Source organism: Physella acuta, unplaced genomic scaffold, assembly GCF_028476545.2.
Source record: "Physella acuta isolate Inbredline_101_S28 unplaced genomic scaffold, ASM2847654v3 ptg000544l, whole genome shotgun sequence".
Lineage (NCBI taxonomy): Eukaryota > Metazoa > Mollusca > Gastropoda > Physidae > Physella > Physella acuta.
In genome coordinates, this window is record NW_026732063.1 from 623,511 (window position 1) to 645,071 (window position 21,561).

The 21,561-nt window shown below is 34.8% G+C and overlaps 2 protein-coding genes and 1 long non-coding RNA gene across 3 annotated transcripts; all 3 read right to left on the bottom strand.

The window, feature by feature from the left end:
• Positions 1–1,556: 1,556 nt before the first annotated feature.
• On the bottom strand, positions 1,557–8,127 carry LOC131946146 (heavy metal-binding protein HIP). Its single transcript, XM_059306799.1, has 5 exons — positions 8,044–8,127; positions 7,756–7,896; positions 7,172–7,620; positions 2,549–2,783; positions 1,557–1,962 (listed from the first exon to the last, which is right to left on the bottom strand). The coding sequence occupies exons 3-5, from the start codon at positions 7,328–7,330 to the stop codon at positions 1,571–1,573; spliced, it is 786 nt and encodes a 261-aa protein (XP_059162782.1). The 5' UTR covers positions 7,331–7,620; positions 7,756–7,896; positions 8,044–8,127; the 3' UTR covers positions 1,557–1,570.
• Positions 8,128–8,132: 5 nt separating this feature from the next.
• On the bottom strand, positions 8,133–10,616 carry LOC131946147 (uncharacterized). Its single transcript, XR_009387664.1, has 3 exons — positions 10,490–10,616; positions 9,446–9,544; positions 8,133–8,170 (listed from the first exon to the last, which is right to left on the bottom strand). It is a non-coding gene; the product is annotated as an uncharacterized LOC131946147 (long non-coding RNA).
• Positions 10,617–13,743: 3,127 nt separating this feature from the next.
• On the bottom strand, positions 13,744–16,585 carry LOC131946081 (heavy metal-binding protein HIP). Its single transcript, XM_059306722.1, has 4 exons — positions 16,490–16,585; positions 16,174–16,275; positions 16,012–16,084; positions 13,744–14,135 (listed from the first exon to the last, which is right to left on the bottom strand). Exons 1-4 carry the CDS (start codon positions 16,583–16,585, stop codon positions 13,744–13,746), a joined length of 663 nt encoding a protein of 220 aa, XP_059162705.1.
• Between the last annotated feature and the right edge of the window lie 4,976 nt (positions 16,586–21,561).

Sequence of the window (21,561 nt, forward strand, 5' to 3'; positions counted from 1 at the left end):
AATCAAATGTAAGCAAAACACATTCATGACCTAAATCAAATGTAAACAAAACACATTCATGACGTAAATCAAATGTAAACAAAACACATTCATGACGTAAATCAAATGTAAACAAAACACATTCATGACGTAAATCAAATGTAAACAAAACACATTCATGACGTAAATCAAATGTAAACAAAACACATTCATGACGTAAATCAAATGTAAACAAAACGAATTCAAACAAAATAAGTGTGTGCAGTTTTAATTGAAAAGATATACTGAAAAACAAAGAACTATAGAACGACCATATTTTAAACACATTAGAAACATGTAATGCTAGTTTAAAATAGTACAAAATACAACAACCAGACTATGAAAGGGCGAGTTTTGTTCAAAATATTTTAAAGACATTAATAACCTGTGGGTTTTGGCTTAATATTTAAAGAACTTACAAATATCATCCATTACTAACCAGATAGTTACATAGCTCTAACATGAACAATTTGTTGGATACATTCAGAGAGTAATTTTGGTACGTTCTATTCAATATTTCGTAATTAATTTAAACTATCATATCGCCCTTTAGCTAAAACTTTTACTCATATCTTTATGATCTTGCACTAACGCCCCACAATAAACACCATTTGCAGTATTGTTTGCAGCTTTGTAAAGACTAAATCTTAATGTATCGCAGAAGTAGTATATCAGATGTATTTATTATAAATACAATTTTTACTACAATCAAACCAATGCATTTTTTGATAAGCAAAATTTAAAAAAAAATTACTACAAGCTAAACAATACTTGTCAGGTTTAATTAAAAAGTAATTACAATTGGTTAAAAAAATCCAACATTTACAACTAACACTGGTTTGCACAACAAGGTAATGAGCAAACTATCAGGGATTTAATCTGCAAGGTTTCACTGTATTACAGTATAAGGATATATCATTTCCCATATTTCATGTTACACTCCTATAAAATAGCGACAATGAAACAACGAAGACTAGATAATGTGGGCTTTAATATTCTAACAATAGTTAATAATATTTTGACCTTCTATAAATTAAAACTATAATGAAGATCATGAGAACTGATAATTTGACCATCTATAAACTAACTTGAAATTACTGAGACTTGATAATTTGTATATCTATAAACTAACTATAGTGAAAGTACTGAGACTTGATAATTTGTACATCTATAAACTAACTATAGTGAAAGTACTGAGACTTGATAATTTGTACATCTATAAACTAACTACAGTGAAAGAACTGAGACTTGACAATTTGGCCATCTATAAACTAACTACAGTAAAAGAACTGAGACTTGACAATTTGGCCATCTATAAACTAACTATAGTGAATGAACTGAGACTTGACAATTTGCCCATCTATAAACTAACTATAGTGAATGAACTGAGACTTGACAATTTGGCCATCTATAAACTAACTACAGTAAAAGAACTGAGACTTGACAATTTGGCCATCTATAAACTAACTATAGTGAATAAACTGAGACTTTACAATTTGGCCATCTATAAACTAACTATAGTGAAAGTACTGAGACTTGATAATTCGTACATCTATAAACTAACTATAGTAAAAGAACTGAGACTTGACAATTTGGCGCCTTGGTCCGCGAAGTCTACATGAAGATAAATACTCTGACCTTTCTTGATGTCAACCACAACTGATCCAGAAGCGCTTGTCCCGGCGTATGTCACCTGGACAGTCTGGCTACACTTCTCCCCCACATAAATGCCGACTCGGATCTGTTTATCCGCACACTGCTGTAGGGTCAAACATAGCAGGTACAGGCCGTCTTGGGGCGCGACGAACTTCCCGGTGGTTTGATTAAAGCAGTTACCGTAGTATTCCCGTACCTCGCTGAATGTTGCAATGATTGAGCCCCGACCCACGGGTGCGCTATGTGCCAGCTGGATGTGACACAGGTACCTGTTACACACACGAGACTCTGCAGAGTAGAAGAAATTTTAAGGTGCACCTGTACAGTTTCTCTACAATAGAAGAAATTTTAAGGTGCACCTGTACAGTTTCTCGACAATACACAATTGTTTTTATTTAATCCGATTCGCGCTGATAAAACTCATGGTTGCTAAACCAAAATATCACGAGTTCAAAACCACTGGCAGATGAGGCTCGATACCTAAGAACCGCAACACATCTTAGAAAAAAAAATCAAATAACTGCGGTCTTGTAAGTTGTTCTCGGGCGAACATGGGATAAGAAAGTAAATCAATTTAAAAAAGCAGGCCGAAATCTGAGTCAATGGTCAATATAGCGCTCACCATGTCGACATGTTAATTGAGTTGGAGAAAATTCCATACAACATTACAATTAAGAACGAAAAAAAAAGAATCTGTAAAATAATAGTATTAAAATGTTTAAAAACATTTTTTTCAAGTTATATCTTACATTAATTACACATACATACTTAATTTCTAGACAGGTCTAAAAGATTTGGTGAACAGTTTGATTAATTAATTAATTAATAGTTTAAAATTTTTAAAATACATCTAAAATAAATCTACCATTCTTACCAATAGAATGAACAACTGGTGAAAGCTTTAAAACATCAATGACTTTTTCTTCAAGTTTTAAAATTTCTTTCATTCTCAGTTCAAAATTCATAATATCATTGACTTTCTGTTCAAGTTTCAAATAATCCTTCACTTTCTGTTCAAATTTTAAAACATTATTGACTTTAATTTCCAGCTTCAAAACATCTTGTATTTGTGCTTTAAAGTTCAAAACATCTTGCATTTTTTTATCAATCTGAGGAACAGAAAAAACATACTACATGTCGAATTAAACATTATCGTTGTCTTGTAACTAGTGAAAAACAATTGTAATATTGTTTAAAACAATTAAAAAGTACATTAAAATTACAAATCAAATCTCTGATATTTCTATGGACAATTTGGTTCAACAATCTCTATATATAACTCTCTTCGTCACCCAACCATACGGGACACCACCACCACGCTCGCACGGTGAATCTCTAAACCTTCTCCCACCCCCTCCTTCGCTCTCCACGCATGCGCAATAGATCATATTGCTGTCACGCTCCACACCCACCAGTCTGGTGAGCTGTGGTTCACGCCGAATATTTACAATCGAAGAGCCGGGTTGAAAAAGTGACTGATATTAGGGGGAAATAGTTTAGTTTTAAAATTATTTGAAACTAAGGGACGGTAACAAGTTCTGCTTGATATATTCGTCTGTTACTGTTGTCACGAACGGCTGCTTTCAGGGGGGAGGTGGGGGAGGGGGGGCTTTGAAGTGGATATTGTATCGGCATGTCGTACGCCACGGGTACGCTCGTGTACCCTAATCAATTATCTATTTAATACTGCTAAAACTCAACTTTGTTTACATGAATATTTATTTGTCTGATTGACTATTGTAAATGGTTTTACTCTGTTAATCACAGAGTAAAGACTGTTAATCACACATTTATTTAAAGACGTTAATTAATTTATTGATTTATTCATAGGTAGATTAACCACATTTTTTTAAAAAAGATTAGAAAAACCACTAGACTCGACGGAACTGTGACGTCACATTTTTTTTTACATTTTAGTACAATAAAATGGCGGCGCTATCGAAGAAGATTGTGTTCCACATTCAAAAGTTTAACGCGTTCTAAATCTAATTTTCTGTCGGCCATAACTTTAACAATACGCCCGTTTTGCTGTATTTATTACGTTCCAACACTTAAAATCAATTTTCAACTGTCTTTTTCATTTAGTTTTACGATAAATTTCACTAGATCTACAGATCAGCTGTCGAAGGAAGAACATGTTAATAATGTTATGAAATCTAGATTCTAGATCTAGAAATCTAGCTCTAGGGCACTAGACTTTACGTAAATTCTAGATCTAGACTAAATGCAAATTCTATATCTAGAATCTATTTCAGGCCTTATTTTATATAAATCTTTGTTTAGCTTTAATGACCATCTAATTCGAGAATACATCGGATTTATCTATCTAGGTTATAGAGATAGATATAGTAGGATTACTCGCTTTATTGGGGGCGTGGTCGGTTGCTAACAACAATGGCGTCCGGATCGGACGCATGACTTCCGACTATTTTTAGGCTATGTTTACCACGAGCAAAATGGCGGGTTTTCACGTTATATAAACATGCTAAGCGAGTCGTAGAATCTAGATCTAGATAATTCTATCTAGATCTAGATAATTTTAAACATTCATTATTTTATATAAATCTTTGTTTGGCTAATTTAAGATAAAATTTAATTTGAAAGTTACAAATACTAGACTTAGATCTAGATCTATGCGCGTAAATCAAGTTGCATAAGGAGACTCAAAGTATATCTATAATAATAGTTTCGCTGTCTCTCTATCTATCTATCTGTCTGACAAGAACGCTCTAGAGAAAACACAAGGAAAATAAAAACATGCACAGTAATTCGAAAAACGAAGTATGACGTCGACACATTTAGCGCACAGAGTAGAAAATAATCTCAAACCCAGAGAGTGCTCACAGTTATATGACGTCATTGATTTTCGCGTTAACATTGAATAAAAAGGAAATGTTGTCTAATCTTAATGGTTTGCGTGAAGAGTTTCTTGCATACAATTCTTCGGGTAGGGGCGAAGCCCCACCCCCCGCGTAAGAACGTCTGAGCCCCCCCCCCTCCCCAACTCAAAAGAAATTTCTTCATCGATACTCTATAATAAAATTACCGCCTAATTAATGTGTCTAATCTAAAAAGTGGTTTTCTTGCAATTTCTTTAATGCAATTCTTCGGGTAGTGGCTAAGCGCGACACCAGTGTTTCTTTCAGACTTTTTCCTCCCCGGAGAGGGGTGGGGGTAATTGAAATTTTCGGGGGCGGGGGTAGAATTTTCGGGGTGGGGGACGGACACTGGAAAAAGTATATAATTATATTTCGTTGAATGGGACGGTAGACATGTTTTTTTTGGGAGTGGGGGGTGGGGGGTGGGGGGTGGGGTGGGGGGGGGGGGGTGGGGTGGTTTCCTCATCGATACTCTATAATAAAATTACCGCCTAATTAATGTGTCTAATCTAAAAAGTGGTTTTCTCGCAATTTCTTTAATGCAATTCTTCGGGTAGTGGCTAAGCGCGACACCAGTGTTTCTTTCAGACTTTTTCCTCCCCGGAGAGGGGTGGGGGTAATTGAAATTTTCGGGGGCGGGGGTAGAATTTTCGGGGTGGGGGACGGACACTGGAAAAAGTATATAATTATATTTCGTTGAATGGGACGGTAGACATGTTTTTTTTGGGAGTGGGGGGTGGGGGTGGGGGGTGGGGGGTGGGGGTGGGGGTGGTGTGTGTGTGTGTGGGGGGGGGGGGTGGGGTGGGGTGGTTTCCTCATCGATACTCTATAATAAAATTACCGCCTAACTAATGTGTCTAATCTAAAAAGTGGTTTTCTCGCACTTTCTTTGATGCAATTCTTCGCGTAGTGGCTAAGCGCAACACCAGTGTTTCTTTCAGACTTTTTCCTCCCCGGAGAGGGGTGGGGGTACTTGAAATTTTCGACGGCGGGGGTAGAATTTTCGGGGAGGGGCGGACACTGGAAAAAGTATATAATTATATTTCGTTGAATGGGACGGTAGACATGTTTTTTGGGGGGTGGGGGTGGGGGTGGGTGGGTGGGGCTGGGGTGGGGGTGGGGTGGGTGGGGTGTGTGGGGTGGGTGGGGGTGGGGTTGGGGGTTGGGGGTAGGTGTGTGTGGGGGATGGGTTGGTTTTAGTTTAGAGAAAAGAGACAGCACTATCAACCTAGCGCCCGGTGTATCCTTCCTCAACGGGCCATTTTTCTCGTTAAAGTATAGTATAGTATAAAAATTCATCTGTGACGTCACGAGTAAATAGCTAAGATGTTATTGTAAATGGCTTTCATGCGGGTGGCACAGGTTCTAGACCAATACGTCAATAATAATTTTGTTTTCAATTTTTATTTTATTTTTTAGATGTGAATGATAAAGTTGCCTATCTGAACTTGGCGGGATACAGGGCAGGTGAAGTAGAGTTCATCTGTTTCTTTGTCCTAAGCATATGAAGGGATAGTGTGGTCAGAGACATGCTCGGCTGGAATCGTTTTTTAAACGATAAAAACATGTTGTCTGAGAATTGGCAGGACACTGGGCAGGTGAAGTAGAGTTGAGTAGGTTACCTGTGACGTCAGTATATGAAGAGATAGTCATAAAGATAAAAACATATTTTTGAATGTGGGTTCTGTTTTTTTGTGACGATAAGTGACACTGCAGTAGCGTAGCGAGGGGGGGGGGGGGGACATATGTCCCCGGGTGCCGACCTTATGTTAAAGTTGTCTGTACTTCTGAAACTGATTTATCTTATGTGAGAAAAAATCTCCAACAAATGGTTATTGATATCCATCGCGAAAAGACTACAGTATAAAATAAACCGGGAGTGATCTCCCCTAAACTTTCTCGAATATTCTTAAAATTAAAAAAAATAGGGGATGGGAACTCGGAATATAGACATGAATTTTAATCCATTTTAATATTTTTAAATACTTAAACTTTTTAAAATAGAATAAAATCTCGTAGAAAAAAAGAATTGCGCACAAGTGAACTCCAAATAAAATGTGCATAACAGAACGGAATATTATTAGTACTTTATTAATTTACATTTATTTTTTGAGAAATCGGAAATAGCGTAAATTAGTACTTCCGGTAAACGGAAATTACTCAAAATTTAACAGAAGGTATAAAATTAGATCTTTTACTTACATGTGAAATTTCATTTATCTATCTGAAATAGTACTCAAGTTATAGGTGTTTAAAAAAATTAAAAGTAAAGAAATACCACTTCCGTCTATCGGAAATCGCGCAAAAGTTGATACACATCTAGGATTTTGATGACATACTTATATATGAAATTTCATCAACCTAGCTGTAACGGTACTCAAGTTATCGTGTTTACAGACATAGACACACACACAGAAATACATACAGACATACGGACAAGATTTCAAAATTATGTTTTTCCGTAACAGTGAGGTGTAAATCTGGTAAATTTCAATGAACTATTTATCTTTTAAAAGGGGCATAATTGTTTTACCACCACACACTATATATATATATATATATATATATATATATATATATATATATATATATATATATATATATAATGTATTTATTACCTTTGCAAACATATCCTTAAATTTGCTTGCTGTATTGTCTTGTAAAGTAGAAATAATTGAGCAATGGATCCTAACTTCTTGTGTTATACTGTCTGTTTTATTTGTATGAACTTGCATTTCTTTATTTATTGTGTGTAAGTTGTTTGCATGCTCTATCATATCTAGAGACAGTCTCTCTAGTGTTTTGTTGGACTTGGATTCTTTTTCTTTTAAACTTTCAAATTCTTTGTTCAGCTCCTTTACTTTGTTATCTTGTTCATTTATTTGTTGTCTAAGGCTTCCAATATTTTCTGTCTGTTGACTAAAAAACTTTTCAGCTGTATCATTTTGTTCTGATAGAAAGTTGTCTCTCCATTGTTTTATTTCTGATATATCGTCTTCAGTCTTTTGTTTTGTGTCTTGTAGAGAAGAGAGAGCTGTCTCTATCAGTTCTAGTCGAGACAATATTTCTGGAATAGATTTAACATTTAATACTTTATAATACAAAAATCTAATGAGCTATAAAATACTTTTAGTAAATTAATTTAGTTAAGATTACTTCTTGATTTATCATATTTGATTTCTATTTAAAAAAATGATTATACCTGCTGTATGTTCAACTTGTTTCTTGATTTGATTTTTTAATTCATTGTCGTCACACTTTTTAGTTGCTGTAGTTTGTGGTGTTGACTGTGAAGATGGTCCTGCTTCAACCCCCGTAGCACCTGAATTAAATGTGTTCTTACCTGATTAATAAAAAACACATTGTTAAAAGTTTTAAAAAAAAATTTATCTGTTGCTGCATGTCATTTTCGCCGGCCTGTTTTACAGAATCCGAAATAGATTTTTAAAATAGTGTAAATGTCTCCTATACATAATTAATTAATGTTTACTTATAATGAGTGACGCCACGTCCAACACTGACGTGGTTGCTGACTCAAGTTCCTGGCATAGCTCGCTGTAGATCACAGACTGGTTTTCATTTTCATCCTCTACCCAAGTCCTACTTTTCTCTACAGCCTGATAAAACACCAACATATATTGTGACTGTTGACATTTACACCAACATATATTGTAACAGTTTACACCAACACATATTGTGACAGTTGACATTTACACAAACATATGTTGTGACAGTCGACATCTACAACAACATATATTGAGTCCCAGGCAATTATAAAAGGGGCACCCATCCTCAGATTAAGATTTTCAAAGAGCATTTTTCCCTATCAAAGCCTACGTAGAAAGCCACGGATCTCTCTCATAATTATAGCAAAAAATGATAAATTGTCATTTTTTTACTTTTATAGGACAAACACCTTTATGCAGGCATTTACTGGGTTCGGCGTGGTCGAGTCGGTAAAAGCTCATGGTTGCTAAACGGAAAAGTCTCGAGTTCGAACCCTCGGGCAGATGAGGCTCGTTAGCTGGGGACAGCCACTCTTCTAGGAGAGACAACTCCAAAATTAAACAACGGCTGCATTGTAGTTTGTTCTTGGTTGGACAAAAGCTATGGAAGCAAATCCAAAAAGAAAAGCAGGCTGAAATCGGAGTCAATGGCCTCAATGGCGCATAACCAGTTGACACGTAACGCTTAATTGTGTTGGAGGCGTGGTCGAGTCGGCAAAAAAAAAAAAAGCTCATGGTTGATAAATTCGAACAAAGTCTCGAGTTCAAACCCACTGGCAGATAAATCTCGATCCCCTTCAACACCAATAATTAAGAACGAAGAAGAAGAAGAAGAAGGCATCTATATATATAATTCTCTTCAAGGATCAGTTAGAAAACAAGCTGCAAGCGCGCCTTTGCAGTCCCCTCTCTTCCTCTCTATCACTATCACTACCACCCCACCCCACCCCCACATGATCTGGTGAGCGGTGTTCACTCTGTTTACATTTTACAATCATAGAGACGGGTTTGGTGACGGCTATTAGGGGCAGATAATTTAGTTTGAAACGATTTTAAACTTAGAGGAGGTAACTAAGAGGAGGCTGCTTTCACATGGGGGGGGGGGGGGGTTAGTGTTTTTAAGCAAATATTTTCAATGGCAGCATTGGTACTGTTAAATTCACAAATTATACATTACTGAAAAGTAGAAAAAAAAACAAATAAATAGCGGCGTATGATACGCAGCGGGTCGGCTCGTTTATTAAAATTATCAACCGAAATATAAGGACACGCTGTAATCGTTGTTATAGAATAACCACCGTCCTTAAACTAGGCATGGTTTCGGCTACATGGTCTATAAATGTGTCTGATAAATAGCGAAAAAACAATGTTTTAATGACATCTCACATTTTTCATAACTTCAATAACAGGTTCCATAACTCGTATCTGTTCTTCCAAATATTTCATCAGCTCTGTGAGATGCTTGACTTGATCAGGGGAACTCATCTAGAAATAAACATGCGTTGATTGGTTTAAACAATAAACCTTTTAGCTATGTCAAGGTCTTATGTCTTCTGTCTTCTGTCTCACGTCTCACGTCTAGGTCGTGGTCAAGGTCGTATATCCTATGTCCTATGTCTTATGTCATATGTCTTATGTCTTATGTATGTCTTATGTCTGTCTAGGTCTAGGTCTAGGTTTAGGTCTAGGTCTAGGTCTAGGTCTAGGTCTAGGTCTAGGTCTAGGTCTAGGTCTAGGTCTAGGTCTAGGTCTAGGTCTAGGTCTAGGTCTAGGTCTAGGTCTAGGTCTAGGTCTAGGTCTAAGTCTAGGTCTAGGTCACTTAAATTTTGCACTTATGACTATTTTTACTTACCGTATGTAGGATGGCCATATGTAAGATGACCATAATATGTAGGATTACCGGATGTAGGATGGCCATAATATGTAGAATTACCGGATGTAGGATTACCGGATGTAGGATGACCATATGTAGGATGACCATAATATGTAGGATTACCGGATGTAGGATGACCATAATATGTAGGGTTACCGGATGTAGGATGACCATATGTAGGATGACCATAATATGTAGGATTACCGGATGTAGGATGACCATAATATGTAGGATTACCGGATGTAGGATGACCATAATATGTTAGATTACCGGATGTAAGATTCTCGTATCTAGGATTACCGGATGTAGGATTAACATCATATGTCTGCTTGGTTTAATCATGTGTAGAAGTACCATCTCATGTTTACTAATCTGCTTGCTTTAATCCTTGTTTAATGCAAAATATAACACAATAACACTTAGATGCTGGATTGTTATTTCCTCTAAAGTGTAGGCTACCCGTCACCAATAGCAATTTTTACAGCATTTAAAAAAAAAAATATATCAATAAGTCATACGTAATTTTAAAAGCTAATTATTTAATTGAATGCACTTACTTATTCAATACTCGAGATTGGACCTCAGGAATATGCTTATTTATTCAATTAGCTAGTTCGACTTCAAGAATCTTTAACGTTTTAGATTTAGAATAGTGATGAATCGAAAATCTCAACTACGGAAGTAAACTAGTCGCCATTTTGAATATGTTGTGTCATTAAAATTTTGGATTTAACTTGAAACGAAACTATCGTTTTCATTTTGTTAGCAGAAACTGCTAAAACATTTTGTATAACCACTTTACATCGATTATATCATAAAAAATCGTAGAATAAGGTTTGGGTCAAACAGATGGCTCAAGTAAGGCAAATCTTAATCTACGATTAAGTTTAAAAATAATTTTTTGTCCGCCTATTTTCCATCATTCCACATGTCTTTTATATTACTAGTTTACGTTTAGTTCATTGTTTAGCCATTTAAAAAAAAATATTTTTTAGTAGATTCTACTCACTACCCGAAGATGCGAAACTATGACGAACTAGGGGGGGGGGGGGAACTGGTGATGTAAATCGTGTGTTTAGAGAACACATTTGATTCAGGGAACTTTTGGTACAGTTTTGTAAATTAACAGCTAATGGTGTTCGCGTTAGAGAACATTGGGAAATTCGTCAGATGTTACTTGGGATCGATTTCTTAAATGCGCCCTTAATTTCAAGGGATCCAAAAAGATTAGAGAAAATACACATGTTAACAGATTTGCTTTTAAGTAAATAAGAAACAATTTATATGTGCTGCATGCTTCAAGGTCATTGATTAAATAGATTTATTTAAAAAATAATGTATGAATTATAAATAATATTATTAATAATAATACTATTTTTAAATAACAATTTTATAGATCATATTTTCAATTTTGGCTTTTAATTAGCAAGTTGTCTCCCATAAGATTTTTAATGTCAGATTTATGATAAATTTTAACCGCTTGCTTTTCTTTCTTGAACTCAGTACAGACATAATAATCAAATAGTGGTTGACTTAAATAATCTATTCTTTAAAAAGAAAACAAAAATTACAGAGGAGTGATCTGCCCTAAACTTTGTCGTAGAGATTTCTAGAATAGTAAGAGAAGCCGTTCATAATGCAACTGTTCAATAGCAGGTTTTTTTTAAACGTTCATATATTTAATAGAACTGAATAACGTAGAAGAATTAATTTTGTACGAGGCGAACGCAAACAGTTTGTGAATAATAGAGTGGAAAGTTAGTACTTTAAAAAGAAACAGTGATTACATAAAAAAAAGTTAAATATGACATCTAAGTAAGTCACAATTTAAATCACAGTGCATTGTCATCGAGACTTTACCTATGTGAAAAGTGCGATATATATCGGTCCGCTGGAAGTGTTTGTTTAAGAGAAGTCGGAAATAGCAAAAAGTGCTATTTCCGTTCACGGGAAATCGCTCAAAAGTTGACAGAGCCAATAAAAATAAGACATTCGTACCTATGTATTAACTTTTGCCCACCTAACTGAAACTGGAGGGATTGTGTGTAGATCCACACATATTTCTACGTTAATTTGTTGATGTCCGATGGTTAAGTTGATTTATCCAGATTAGTTAATGAATGCGATGTGTCGATTTAGTTCTATGTGTGTATTTGATGCTGACGGTATTTGGCCTGATAGCCAAACAGATGTTTTCATTAAACACGTCATTGCAAAATAATAGGTCATCGGCTTATCTCATTGGTTGCAAAGCTGACGGTGATTGTATACAGCAGTAGCCAGCACAAGATGAATGCTTCTGCAGTTGTTCAGTGATGGTAATTTATTTTGCCTATCGACCTACAGCCTTGCGAGCATGATTTATTTTTCATAGATCTCACAGAAATGCGGAAAGAAGGGGAGGGGGGAGGGGGGAGATTGGATTCAGCATGTTTTAATGAGTTATTGAAATATTTTATTTTAACAGCATAATGGTTAAATTAGTATTCTCTCACCGTGTTAATGTATTTGAGGAAAACTACATTTTTAAATTATAAAACCTATAGATTTTTAAATTGCGCCATTTGTTAATGTTTTTAAAAACAATGATACTTCCTACAGATTTTCAACAGCACCATCTGTTTGAGTTTATTATACACCATGTGATGTCACTTAAATGTTAAAACAAAACACATTCATGGTCTAAATCAAATGTAAACAAAACACATTAATGGCCTAAATCAACTGTAAAAGAAAACACATTCATGGCCTAAATCAAATATAAACAAAAAACGTTCATGGACTAAATCAACTCTATACAAAACGAATTCAAACAAAATAAGTTTGTAAAGTTTTAATTGAAAAGATTGTACTGAAAAACAAAGATCTGTAGAACTACTATATTTTAAACACATTACAAACATGTAATGCTAGTTTAAAATAGTACAAAATACAACAACCAGACTATGAAAGGGCGAGTTTTGTTCAAAATATTTTAAAGACATTAATAACCTGTGGGGCTTTGGCTTAATATTTAAAGAACTTACAAATATAATCCAATACTAACCAGATAGTTACATAGCTCTAACATGAACAATTTGTTGGATAAATTCAGAGAGTAATTTTGGTACGTTCTATTCAATATTTCGTAATTAATTTAAACTAGTATTCATATCGTTACGATTTTGCACTAATGCCCCACATTAAACACTATTTGCAGTATTGTTTGATGTCGTTTCATTCGACCCGTGTAATGACTAATTCTAAATGTATTGCAGAAAAAGTATATCAGAAGTATTTATTATAAATACTATTTTTACTACAATCAAACCTATATATTATTTGAAATACAAAATTAAAAAAAAATTACTACAAGCTAAACAATACTTGTCAGGTTTAATTAAAAAATAATTACAATTGGTTAAAAAAAAAACATTTACAACTAGCACTGCTTTGCACAACATGGTAACGATCCAATTATCAGGTATTTAATCTACAAGGTTTCACTATATTACAGGTTAAGAATATATCATTCCCCATACTTCGTGTTACGCTCCTAAAAAAAATACCGATTATGAAACAACGAAAACTAGATTAATTGGGCTTTAATATTCTAACAATAGTTCATAATAATTTGGCCTTCTGTAAATTAAAACTATAATGAAAATTGTGAGAACTTATAATTTGGCCATTTATAATCTTCCTATAGTGAAAGTACTGAGACTTGATAATTTGTACAACTATAATCTAACTTGAAATTACCGAGACTTAACAATTTGGCCATCTATAAACTAACTACAGTGAAAGAACTGAGACTTGACAATTTGTACATCTATAAACTAACTACAGTGAAAGAACTGAGACTTGATAATTTGGCGCCTGGGTCCGCGAAGTCTACGTGAAGATAAATACTCTGACCTTTCTTGATGTCAACCACAACTGATCCAGAAGCGCTTGTCCCTGCGTATTTCACCTGGACAGTCTGGCTCCACTTCTCCCCCACATAAATGCCCACTCTTATCTGTTTATCCGCCCACTGCTGTAGGGTCAAACATAGCAGGTACAGGCCGTCTTGGGGCGCGACGAACTTCCCGGTGGTTTGATTAAAGCAGTTACCGAAATATTCCCGTACCTCGCTGAATGTTGCAATGATTGAGCCCCGACCCACGGGTGTGCTGTGTGCCAGCTGGATGTGACACAGGTACCTGTTACACACACGAGACTCTGCAGAGTAGAAGAAATTTTATGGTGCATCTGTACAGTTTCTCTACAATAGAAGAAATTTTATGGTGCATCTGCACAGTTTCTCTAAAATAGAAGACATTTTTTGGTGCATCTGTACAGTTTCTCTACAATAGAAGAAATTTTAAGGTGCACCTGTACAGTTTCTCTACAATAGAAGAAATTTTATGGTGCATCTGTACAGTTTCTCTACAATAGAAGAAATTTTATGGTGCACCCGTACAGTTTCTCTACAATAGAAGAAATTTTAAGGTGCACCTGTACAGTTTCTCGACAATACACAATTGTTTTTATTTAATCCGATTCGCGCTGATAAAACTCATGGTTGCTAAACCAAAATGTCACGAGTTCAAAACCACTGGCAGATGAGGTTCGATACCTAAGAACCGCAACACATCTTAGAAAAAAAAAATCAAATAACTGCTGTCTTGTAAGTTGTTCTCGGGCGAACATGGGATAAGAAAGTAAATCAATTTAAAAAAGCAGGCCGAAATCTGAGTCAATGGTCATATGGCGCACAACATGTCGACATGTTAATTAAGTTGGAGAAAATTCCATACAACATTACAATTAAGAACGAAAAAAAAAGAATCTGTAAAATAATAGTATAAAAATGTTTAAAAAACATTTTTTTCAAGTTATATCTTACATTAATTACACATACATACTTAATTTCTAGACAGGTCTAAAAGATTTGGTGAACAGTTTGATTAATTAATTAATTAATAGTTTAAAATTTTTAAAATACATCTATATACTACTAAAAGTCAAGTTTGTTTACATGTTTGAATATTTTTTTTTTGTTTGTTTGTTAGTTTGCCTGATTGACTATCTCGCATGGTTGCACTCATCGTGGAAAGCTGTAAAATAGTATGTAGGTAGAGAAAAATTTTTGTTTTAAGACAGACTGTTAATCACACATTTATTTAAAGACGTTAATTAATTTATTGATTTATTCATTGTTAAATTAACCGTACTTTTTTAAAAATGTTAATACTTTGAATAAACTTTGTGGGGATAGTGACGTCCCTTGATGTGTTAACTTTTTTGTACAATAAAAATGGCGGACTCCATCATAGACTTTGTGGCCCATTCAAAAGTTTAACGCGTTACAAAGCTAATTTTCTGCCGGCTATAACTTAAACAATACGTCCGTTTGCTGTATTTATTACGTTCCAACACTTATATCAATTTTCAACTGTCTTTTTCATTTAGTTTTACGATAAATTTCTCTAGATCTAAAGATCAGCTATCGAAGGAAAGTTATGAATCTAGCCTAGAAAATCTAGATCTAGATCTAGCCTAGATGTAGGTCACTAGACTCAATGTAAATTCTACATCTAGAATCTATTTCAGGCCTTAATTATTTTATATAAATCTTTGTTTGGCTAATTTAAGATAAAATTTAATTTTAAAGTTAGTACTACTAGACTTAGATCTAGATCTAGAATCTATCCGCGTAAATCAAGTTGCATAAGGAGACGCATAGTATAGTATAAAAATTCACTTGTGACGTCACAAGGTGGATGGGGGAAGGGGGGGGGGGGCGGGGGGGGTCATATGTTGGGGCGCCAAAATGGTTTGGAAAAATAAATTGAAAGGTTGAGGGGGGTTCAAATCGAAAGTTTGAGTGGGGGTGGGGGTGTGCACATCAAAAGTTTGAGGGGGGGGGGTCAAATCGAAATCTTGCGGGGGGGGGGGGGGGGGTTCAAATCGAAAACTTTGTCCCCGGGCGCCGGGAAGGGTCGCTATGCCTCTGAGTGACAGACGTGATGTTTTTTGATGGATGACCCCCGAAACCCACAGTTATCCAACGGATGACGGGTATTCTAGTCTAAAATAAATCTACCATTCTTACCAATAGAATGAACAACTGGTGAAAGCTTTAAAACATCAATGACTTTTTCTTCAAGTTTTAAAATTTCTTCATTCTCAGTTCAAAATTCATAATATCATTGACTTTCTGTTCAAGTTTCAAATAATCCTTCACTTTCTGTTCAAATTTTAAAACATTATTGACTTTAATTTCCAGCTTCAAAACATCTTGTATTTGTGCTTTAAAGTTCAAAACATCTTGCATTTGTGCTTGAAAGTTCAAAACATCTTGCATTTTTTTATCAATCTGAGGAACAGAAAAAACATACTACATGTCGAATTAAACATTATCGTTGTCTTGTAACTAGTGAAAAACAATTGTAATATTGTTTAAAACAATTAAAACGTACATTCAAATTACAAATCAAATCTCTGATATGTATTTACACTTAAAACTATTCCCAAGATATTTCTATGGACAATTTGGTTCAACAACCTCTATAAATAACTCTCTTCTTCACCCAACCATACGGGACACCACCACCACGCTCGCACGGTGAATCTCTAAACCTTCTCCCGCCCCCTCCTTCGCTCTCCACGCATGCGCAATAGATCATATTGCTGTCACGCTCCACACCCACCAGTCTGGTGAGCTGTGGTTCACGCCGAATATTTACAATCGAAGAGCCGGGTTGAAAAAGTGACTGCTAATAGGGGGAAATAGTTTAGTTTTAAAATTATTTGAAACTAAGGGACGGTAACAAGTTCTGCTTGATATTTTCGTCTGTTACTGTTGTCACGAACGGCTGCTTTCAGGGGGGAGGTGGGGGGAGGGGGGGGGCTTTGAAGTGGATATTGTATCGGCATGTCGTACGCCACGGGTACGCTCGTGTACCCTAATCAGTTATCTATCTAATACTGCTAAAACTCAACTTTGTTTACATGAATATTTATTTGTCTGATTGACTATTGTAAATGGTTTTACTCTATCTGGAGAGCTGTAAAATAGTATGTAGGTAGAGAATAATTTTTTATTGCAGACAGACTGTTAATCACAATTTATTTAAAGACGTTAATTAATTTATTGATTTATTCATAGGTAGATTAACCACATTTTTTTTAAAAAGATTAGAAAAATCACTAGACTCGACGGAACTGTGACGTCACATTTTTTTTTTTTACATTTTAGTACAATAAAATGGCGGTGCTATCGAAGAAGATTGTGTTCCCATTCAAAAGTTTAACGCGTTCTAAATCTAATTTTCTGTCGGCCATAACTTTAACAATACGCCCGTTTGCTGTATTTATTACGTTCCAACACTTAAAATCAATTTTCAACTGTCTTTTTCATTTAGTTTTACGATAAATTTCTCTAGATCTACAGATCAGCTGTCGAAGGAAGAACATGTTAATAATGTTATGAAATCTAGATTCTAGATCTAGAAATCTAGCTCTAGGACACTAGACTTTACGTAAATTCTAGATCTAGACTAAATGCAAATTCTATATCTAGAATCTATTTCAGGCCTTATTTTATATAAATCTTTGTTTAGCTTTAATGACCATCTAATTCGAGAATACATCGGATTTATCTATCTAGGTTATAGAGATAGATATAGTAGGATTACTCGCTTTATTGGAGGCGTGGTCGGTTGCTAACAACAATAGCGTCCGGACCGGACGCATGACTTCCGACTATTTTTAGGCTATGTTTACCACGAGCAAAATGGCGGGTTTTCACGTTATATAAACATGCTAAGCGAGTCGTAGAATCTAGATCTAGATAATTCTATCTAGATCTAGATAATTTTAAACATTCATTATTTTATATAAATCTTTGTTTGGCTAATTTAAGATAAAATTTAATTTGAAAGTTACAAATACTAGACTTAGATCTAGATCTATGCGCGTAAATCAAGTTGCATAAGGAGACTCAAAGTATTAAAGTATAGTATAGTATAAAAATTCATCTGTGACGTCACGAGTAAATAGCTAAGATGTTATTGTAAATGGCTTTCATGCGGGTGGCACAGGTTCTAGACCAATACGTCAATAATAATTGTGTTTTCAATTTTTATTTTATTTTTTAGATGTGAATGATAAAGTTGCCTATCTGAACTTGGCGGGATACAGGGCAGGTGAAGTAGAGTTCATCTGTTTCTTTGTGCTAAGCATATGAAGGGATAGTGTGGTCAGAGACATGCTCGGCTGGAATCGTTTTTTAAACGATAAAAACATGTTGTCTGAGACTTGGCAGGACACTGGGCAGGTGAAGTAGAGTTGAGTAGGTCACCTGTGACGTCAGTATATGAAGAGATAGTCCTAAATCGGTGTTTTCTGTGTTTTTAAAAGATAAAAACATAATTTTGAATGTGGGTTCTGTTTTTTTGTGACGATAAGTAACACTGCAGTAGCGTAGCGAGGGGGGACGGGACATATGTCCCCGGGTGCCGACCTTATGTTAAAGTTGTCTGTACTTCTGAAACTGATTTATCTTATGTGAGAAAAAATCTCCAACAAATGGTTATTGATATCCATCGCGAAAGGACTACAGTATGAAATAAACCGGGAGTGATCTCCCCTAAACTTTCTCGAATATTCTTAAATAAAAAAAAAATAGGGGATGGGAACTCGGAATATAGACATGAATTTTAATCCATTTTAATATTTTTAAATACTTAAACTTTTTAAAATAGAATAAAATCTCGTAGAAAAAAGAATTGCGCACAAGTGAACTCCAAATAAAATGTGCATAACAGAACGGAATATTATTAGTACTTTATAAATTTACATTTATTTTTTGAGAAATCGGAAATAGCGTAAATTAGTACTTCCGGTAAACGGATAGTACTCAAAATTTAACAGAAGGTATAGAATTAGATCTTTTATTTACATGTGAAATTTCATTTATCTATCTGAAATAGTACTCAAGTTATAGGTGTTTGAAAAATTCAAAGTAAAGAAGTACCACTTCCGTCTATCGAAAATCGCGCAAAAGTTGATACGCATCTAGGATTTTGATGACATAATTATATATGAAATTTTATCAACCTAGCTGTAACGGTACTCAAGTTATCGTGTTTACAGACATAGACACACACACAGAAATACATACAGACATACGGACAAGATTTCAAAATTATGTTTTTCCGTAACAGTGAGGTGTAAAACGTCAAGTTTGTTTGCACGATTACAAGACTTTCTCTATACTTCGTATATACGATAAATTAAAAACACACAATATAAATTTTTGGTGTTAAATCTGGTAAATTTCAATAAACTATTTATCTTTTAAAAGGGGCATAATTGTTTTACCACCACACACTTTATATATATATATATATATATATATATATATATATATATATATATATATATATATATATATATATATATATATATATATATATATATATATATATATATATATATATATATATATATATATATATATATATATATATATATATATATATAATGTATTTATTACCTTTGCAAACATATCCTTAAATTTGCTTGCTGTATTGTCTTGTAAAGTAGAAATAATTGAGCAATGGATCCTAACTTCTTGTGTTATACTGTCTGTTTTATTTGTATGAACTTGCATTTCTTTATTTATTGTGTGTAAGTTGTTTGCATGCTCTATCATATCTAGAGCCAGTTTCTCTAGTGTTTTGTTGGACTTGGATTCTTTTTCTTTTAAGCTCTCTAATTCTTTGTTCAGCTCCTTTACTTTGTTATCTTGTTCTTTTATTTGTTGTCTAAGGCTTCCAATATTTTCTGTCTGTTGTCTAAAAAACTTTTCAGCTGTATCATTTTGTTCTGATAGAAAGTTGTCTCTCCATTGTTTTATTTCTGATATATCGTCTTCAGTCTTTTGTTTTGTGTCTTGTAGAGAAGAGAGAGCTGTCTCTATCAGTTCTAGTCGAGACAATATTTCTGGAATAGATTTAACATTTAATACTTTATAATACAAAAATCTAATGAGCTATAAAATACTTTTAATAAATTTAGTTAAGATTACTTCTTGATTTATCATATTTGATTTCTATTTAAAAAAATGATTATACCTGCTGTATGTTGAACTTGTTTCTTGATTTGATTTTTTAATTCATTGTCGTCACACTTTTTAGTTGCTGTAGTTTGTGGTGTTGACTGTGAAGATGGTCCTGCTTCAACCCCCGTAGCACCTGAATTACATGTGTTCTTACCTGATTAATAAAAAACACATTGTTAAAAGTTTTAAAAAAAAAATTATCTGTTGCTGCATGTCATTTTCTCAGGCCTGTTTTACAGAATCCGAAATAGATTTTTAAAATAGTGTAAATGTCTCCTATACATAATTAATTAATGTTTACTTATAATGTGTGACGCCACGTCCAACATTGCCGTGGTCGCTGACTCAAGTTCCCGGTACAGCTCGGCGTAGGTGACAGACGGGTTGTCCTTTTCATCATCTACCCAAGTCCTACTTTTCTCTACAGCCTGATAAAACACCAACATTTGTTGTGACAGTTGACATTTACACAAACATATGTTGTGACAGTCGACATCTACAACAACATATATAGAGTCCCAGGCAATTATAAACGGGGCACCCATCCTCAGATTAAGATTTTCAAAGAGCATTTTTCCCTATCAAAGCCTACGTAGAAAGCCACGGATCTCTCTCATAATTATAGCAAAAAATGCTGGGGACAGCCACTCTTCTAGGAGAGACAACTCCAAAATTAAACAACTGCTGCATTGTAGTTTGTTCTTGGTTGGACAAAAGCTATGGAAGCAAATCCAAAAAGAAAAGCAGGCTGAAATCGGAGTCAATGGCCTCAATGGCGCATAACCAGTTGACACGTAACGCTTAATTGTGTTCGAGGCGTGGTCGAGTCGGCAAAAAAAAAAAAAAAAGCTCATGGTTGATAAATTCCAACAAAGTCTCGAGTTCAAACCCACTGGCAGATAAATCTCGATCCCCTTCAACACCAATAATTAAGAACGAAGAAGAAGAAGAAGAAGGCATCTATATATATAATTCTCTTCTGGGATCAGTTAGAAAACAAGCTGCAAGCGCGCCTTTGCATTCCCCTCTCTTCCTCTCTATCACTATCACTATCACTACCACCCCCACCCCACCCCCACATGATCTGGTGAGCGGTGTTCACTCTGTTTACATTTTACAATCATAGAGACGGGTTTTTTGACGGCTATTAGGGGAAGATAATTTAGTTTGAAACGATTTTAAACTTAGAGGAGGTAACTAAGAGGAGGCTGCTTTCACATGGGGGGGGGGGGGGGGGGTTAGTGTTTTTAAGCAAATATTTTCAATGGCAGCATTGGTACTGTTAAATTCACAAATTATACATTACTGAAAAGTAGAAAAAAAAACTAAATAGCGGCGTATGATACGCAGCGGGTCGGCTCGTTTATTAAAATTATCAACCGAAATATAAGGACACGCTGTAATCATTGTTATAGAATAACCACCGTCCTTAAACTAGGCATGGTTTCGGCTACATGGTCTATAAATGTGTATGATAAATAGCGAAAAAACAATGTTTTAATGCCATCTTACATTTTTCATAACTTCAATAACAGG

Bases quoted from the DNA above. Each gene is read 5' to 3' on its own strand.
- LOC131946081 (XM_059306722.1), bottom strand. From the start codon at position 16,585: ATGATCTATTGCGCATGCGTGGAGAGCGAAGGAGGGGGCGGGAGAAGG. The intron at 16,085-16,173 runs GTCAATAATGTT...TTTTGAACTGAG, and splicing joins TTTTGAAGCTGGAAATTAAA to AATGAAGAAATTTTAAAACT. The intron at 14,136-16,011 runs GTAAGAATGGTA...TCTACTCTGCAG, and splicing joins ACCAGTTGTTCATTCTATTG to AGTCTCGTGTGTGTAACAGG.
- LOC131946146 (XM_059306799.1), bottom strand. From the start codon at position 7,330: ATGATAGAGCATGCAAACAACTTACACACAATAAATAAAGAAATGCAA. The intron at 2,784-7,171 runs GTAATAAATACA...TCTGTTCCTCAG, and splicing joins TTAAGGATATGTTTGCAAAG to ATTGATAAAAAAATGCAAGA. The intron at 1,963-2,548 runs GTAAGAATGGTA...TCTACTCTGCAG, and splicing joins ACCAGTTGTTCATTCTATTG to AGTCTCGTGTGTGTAACAGG.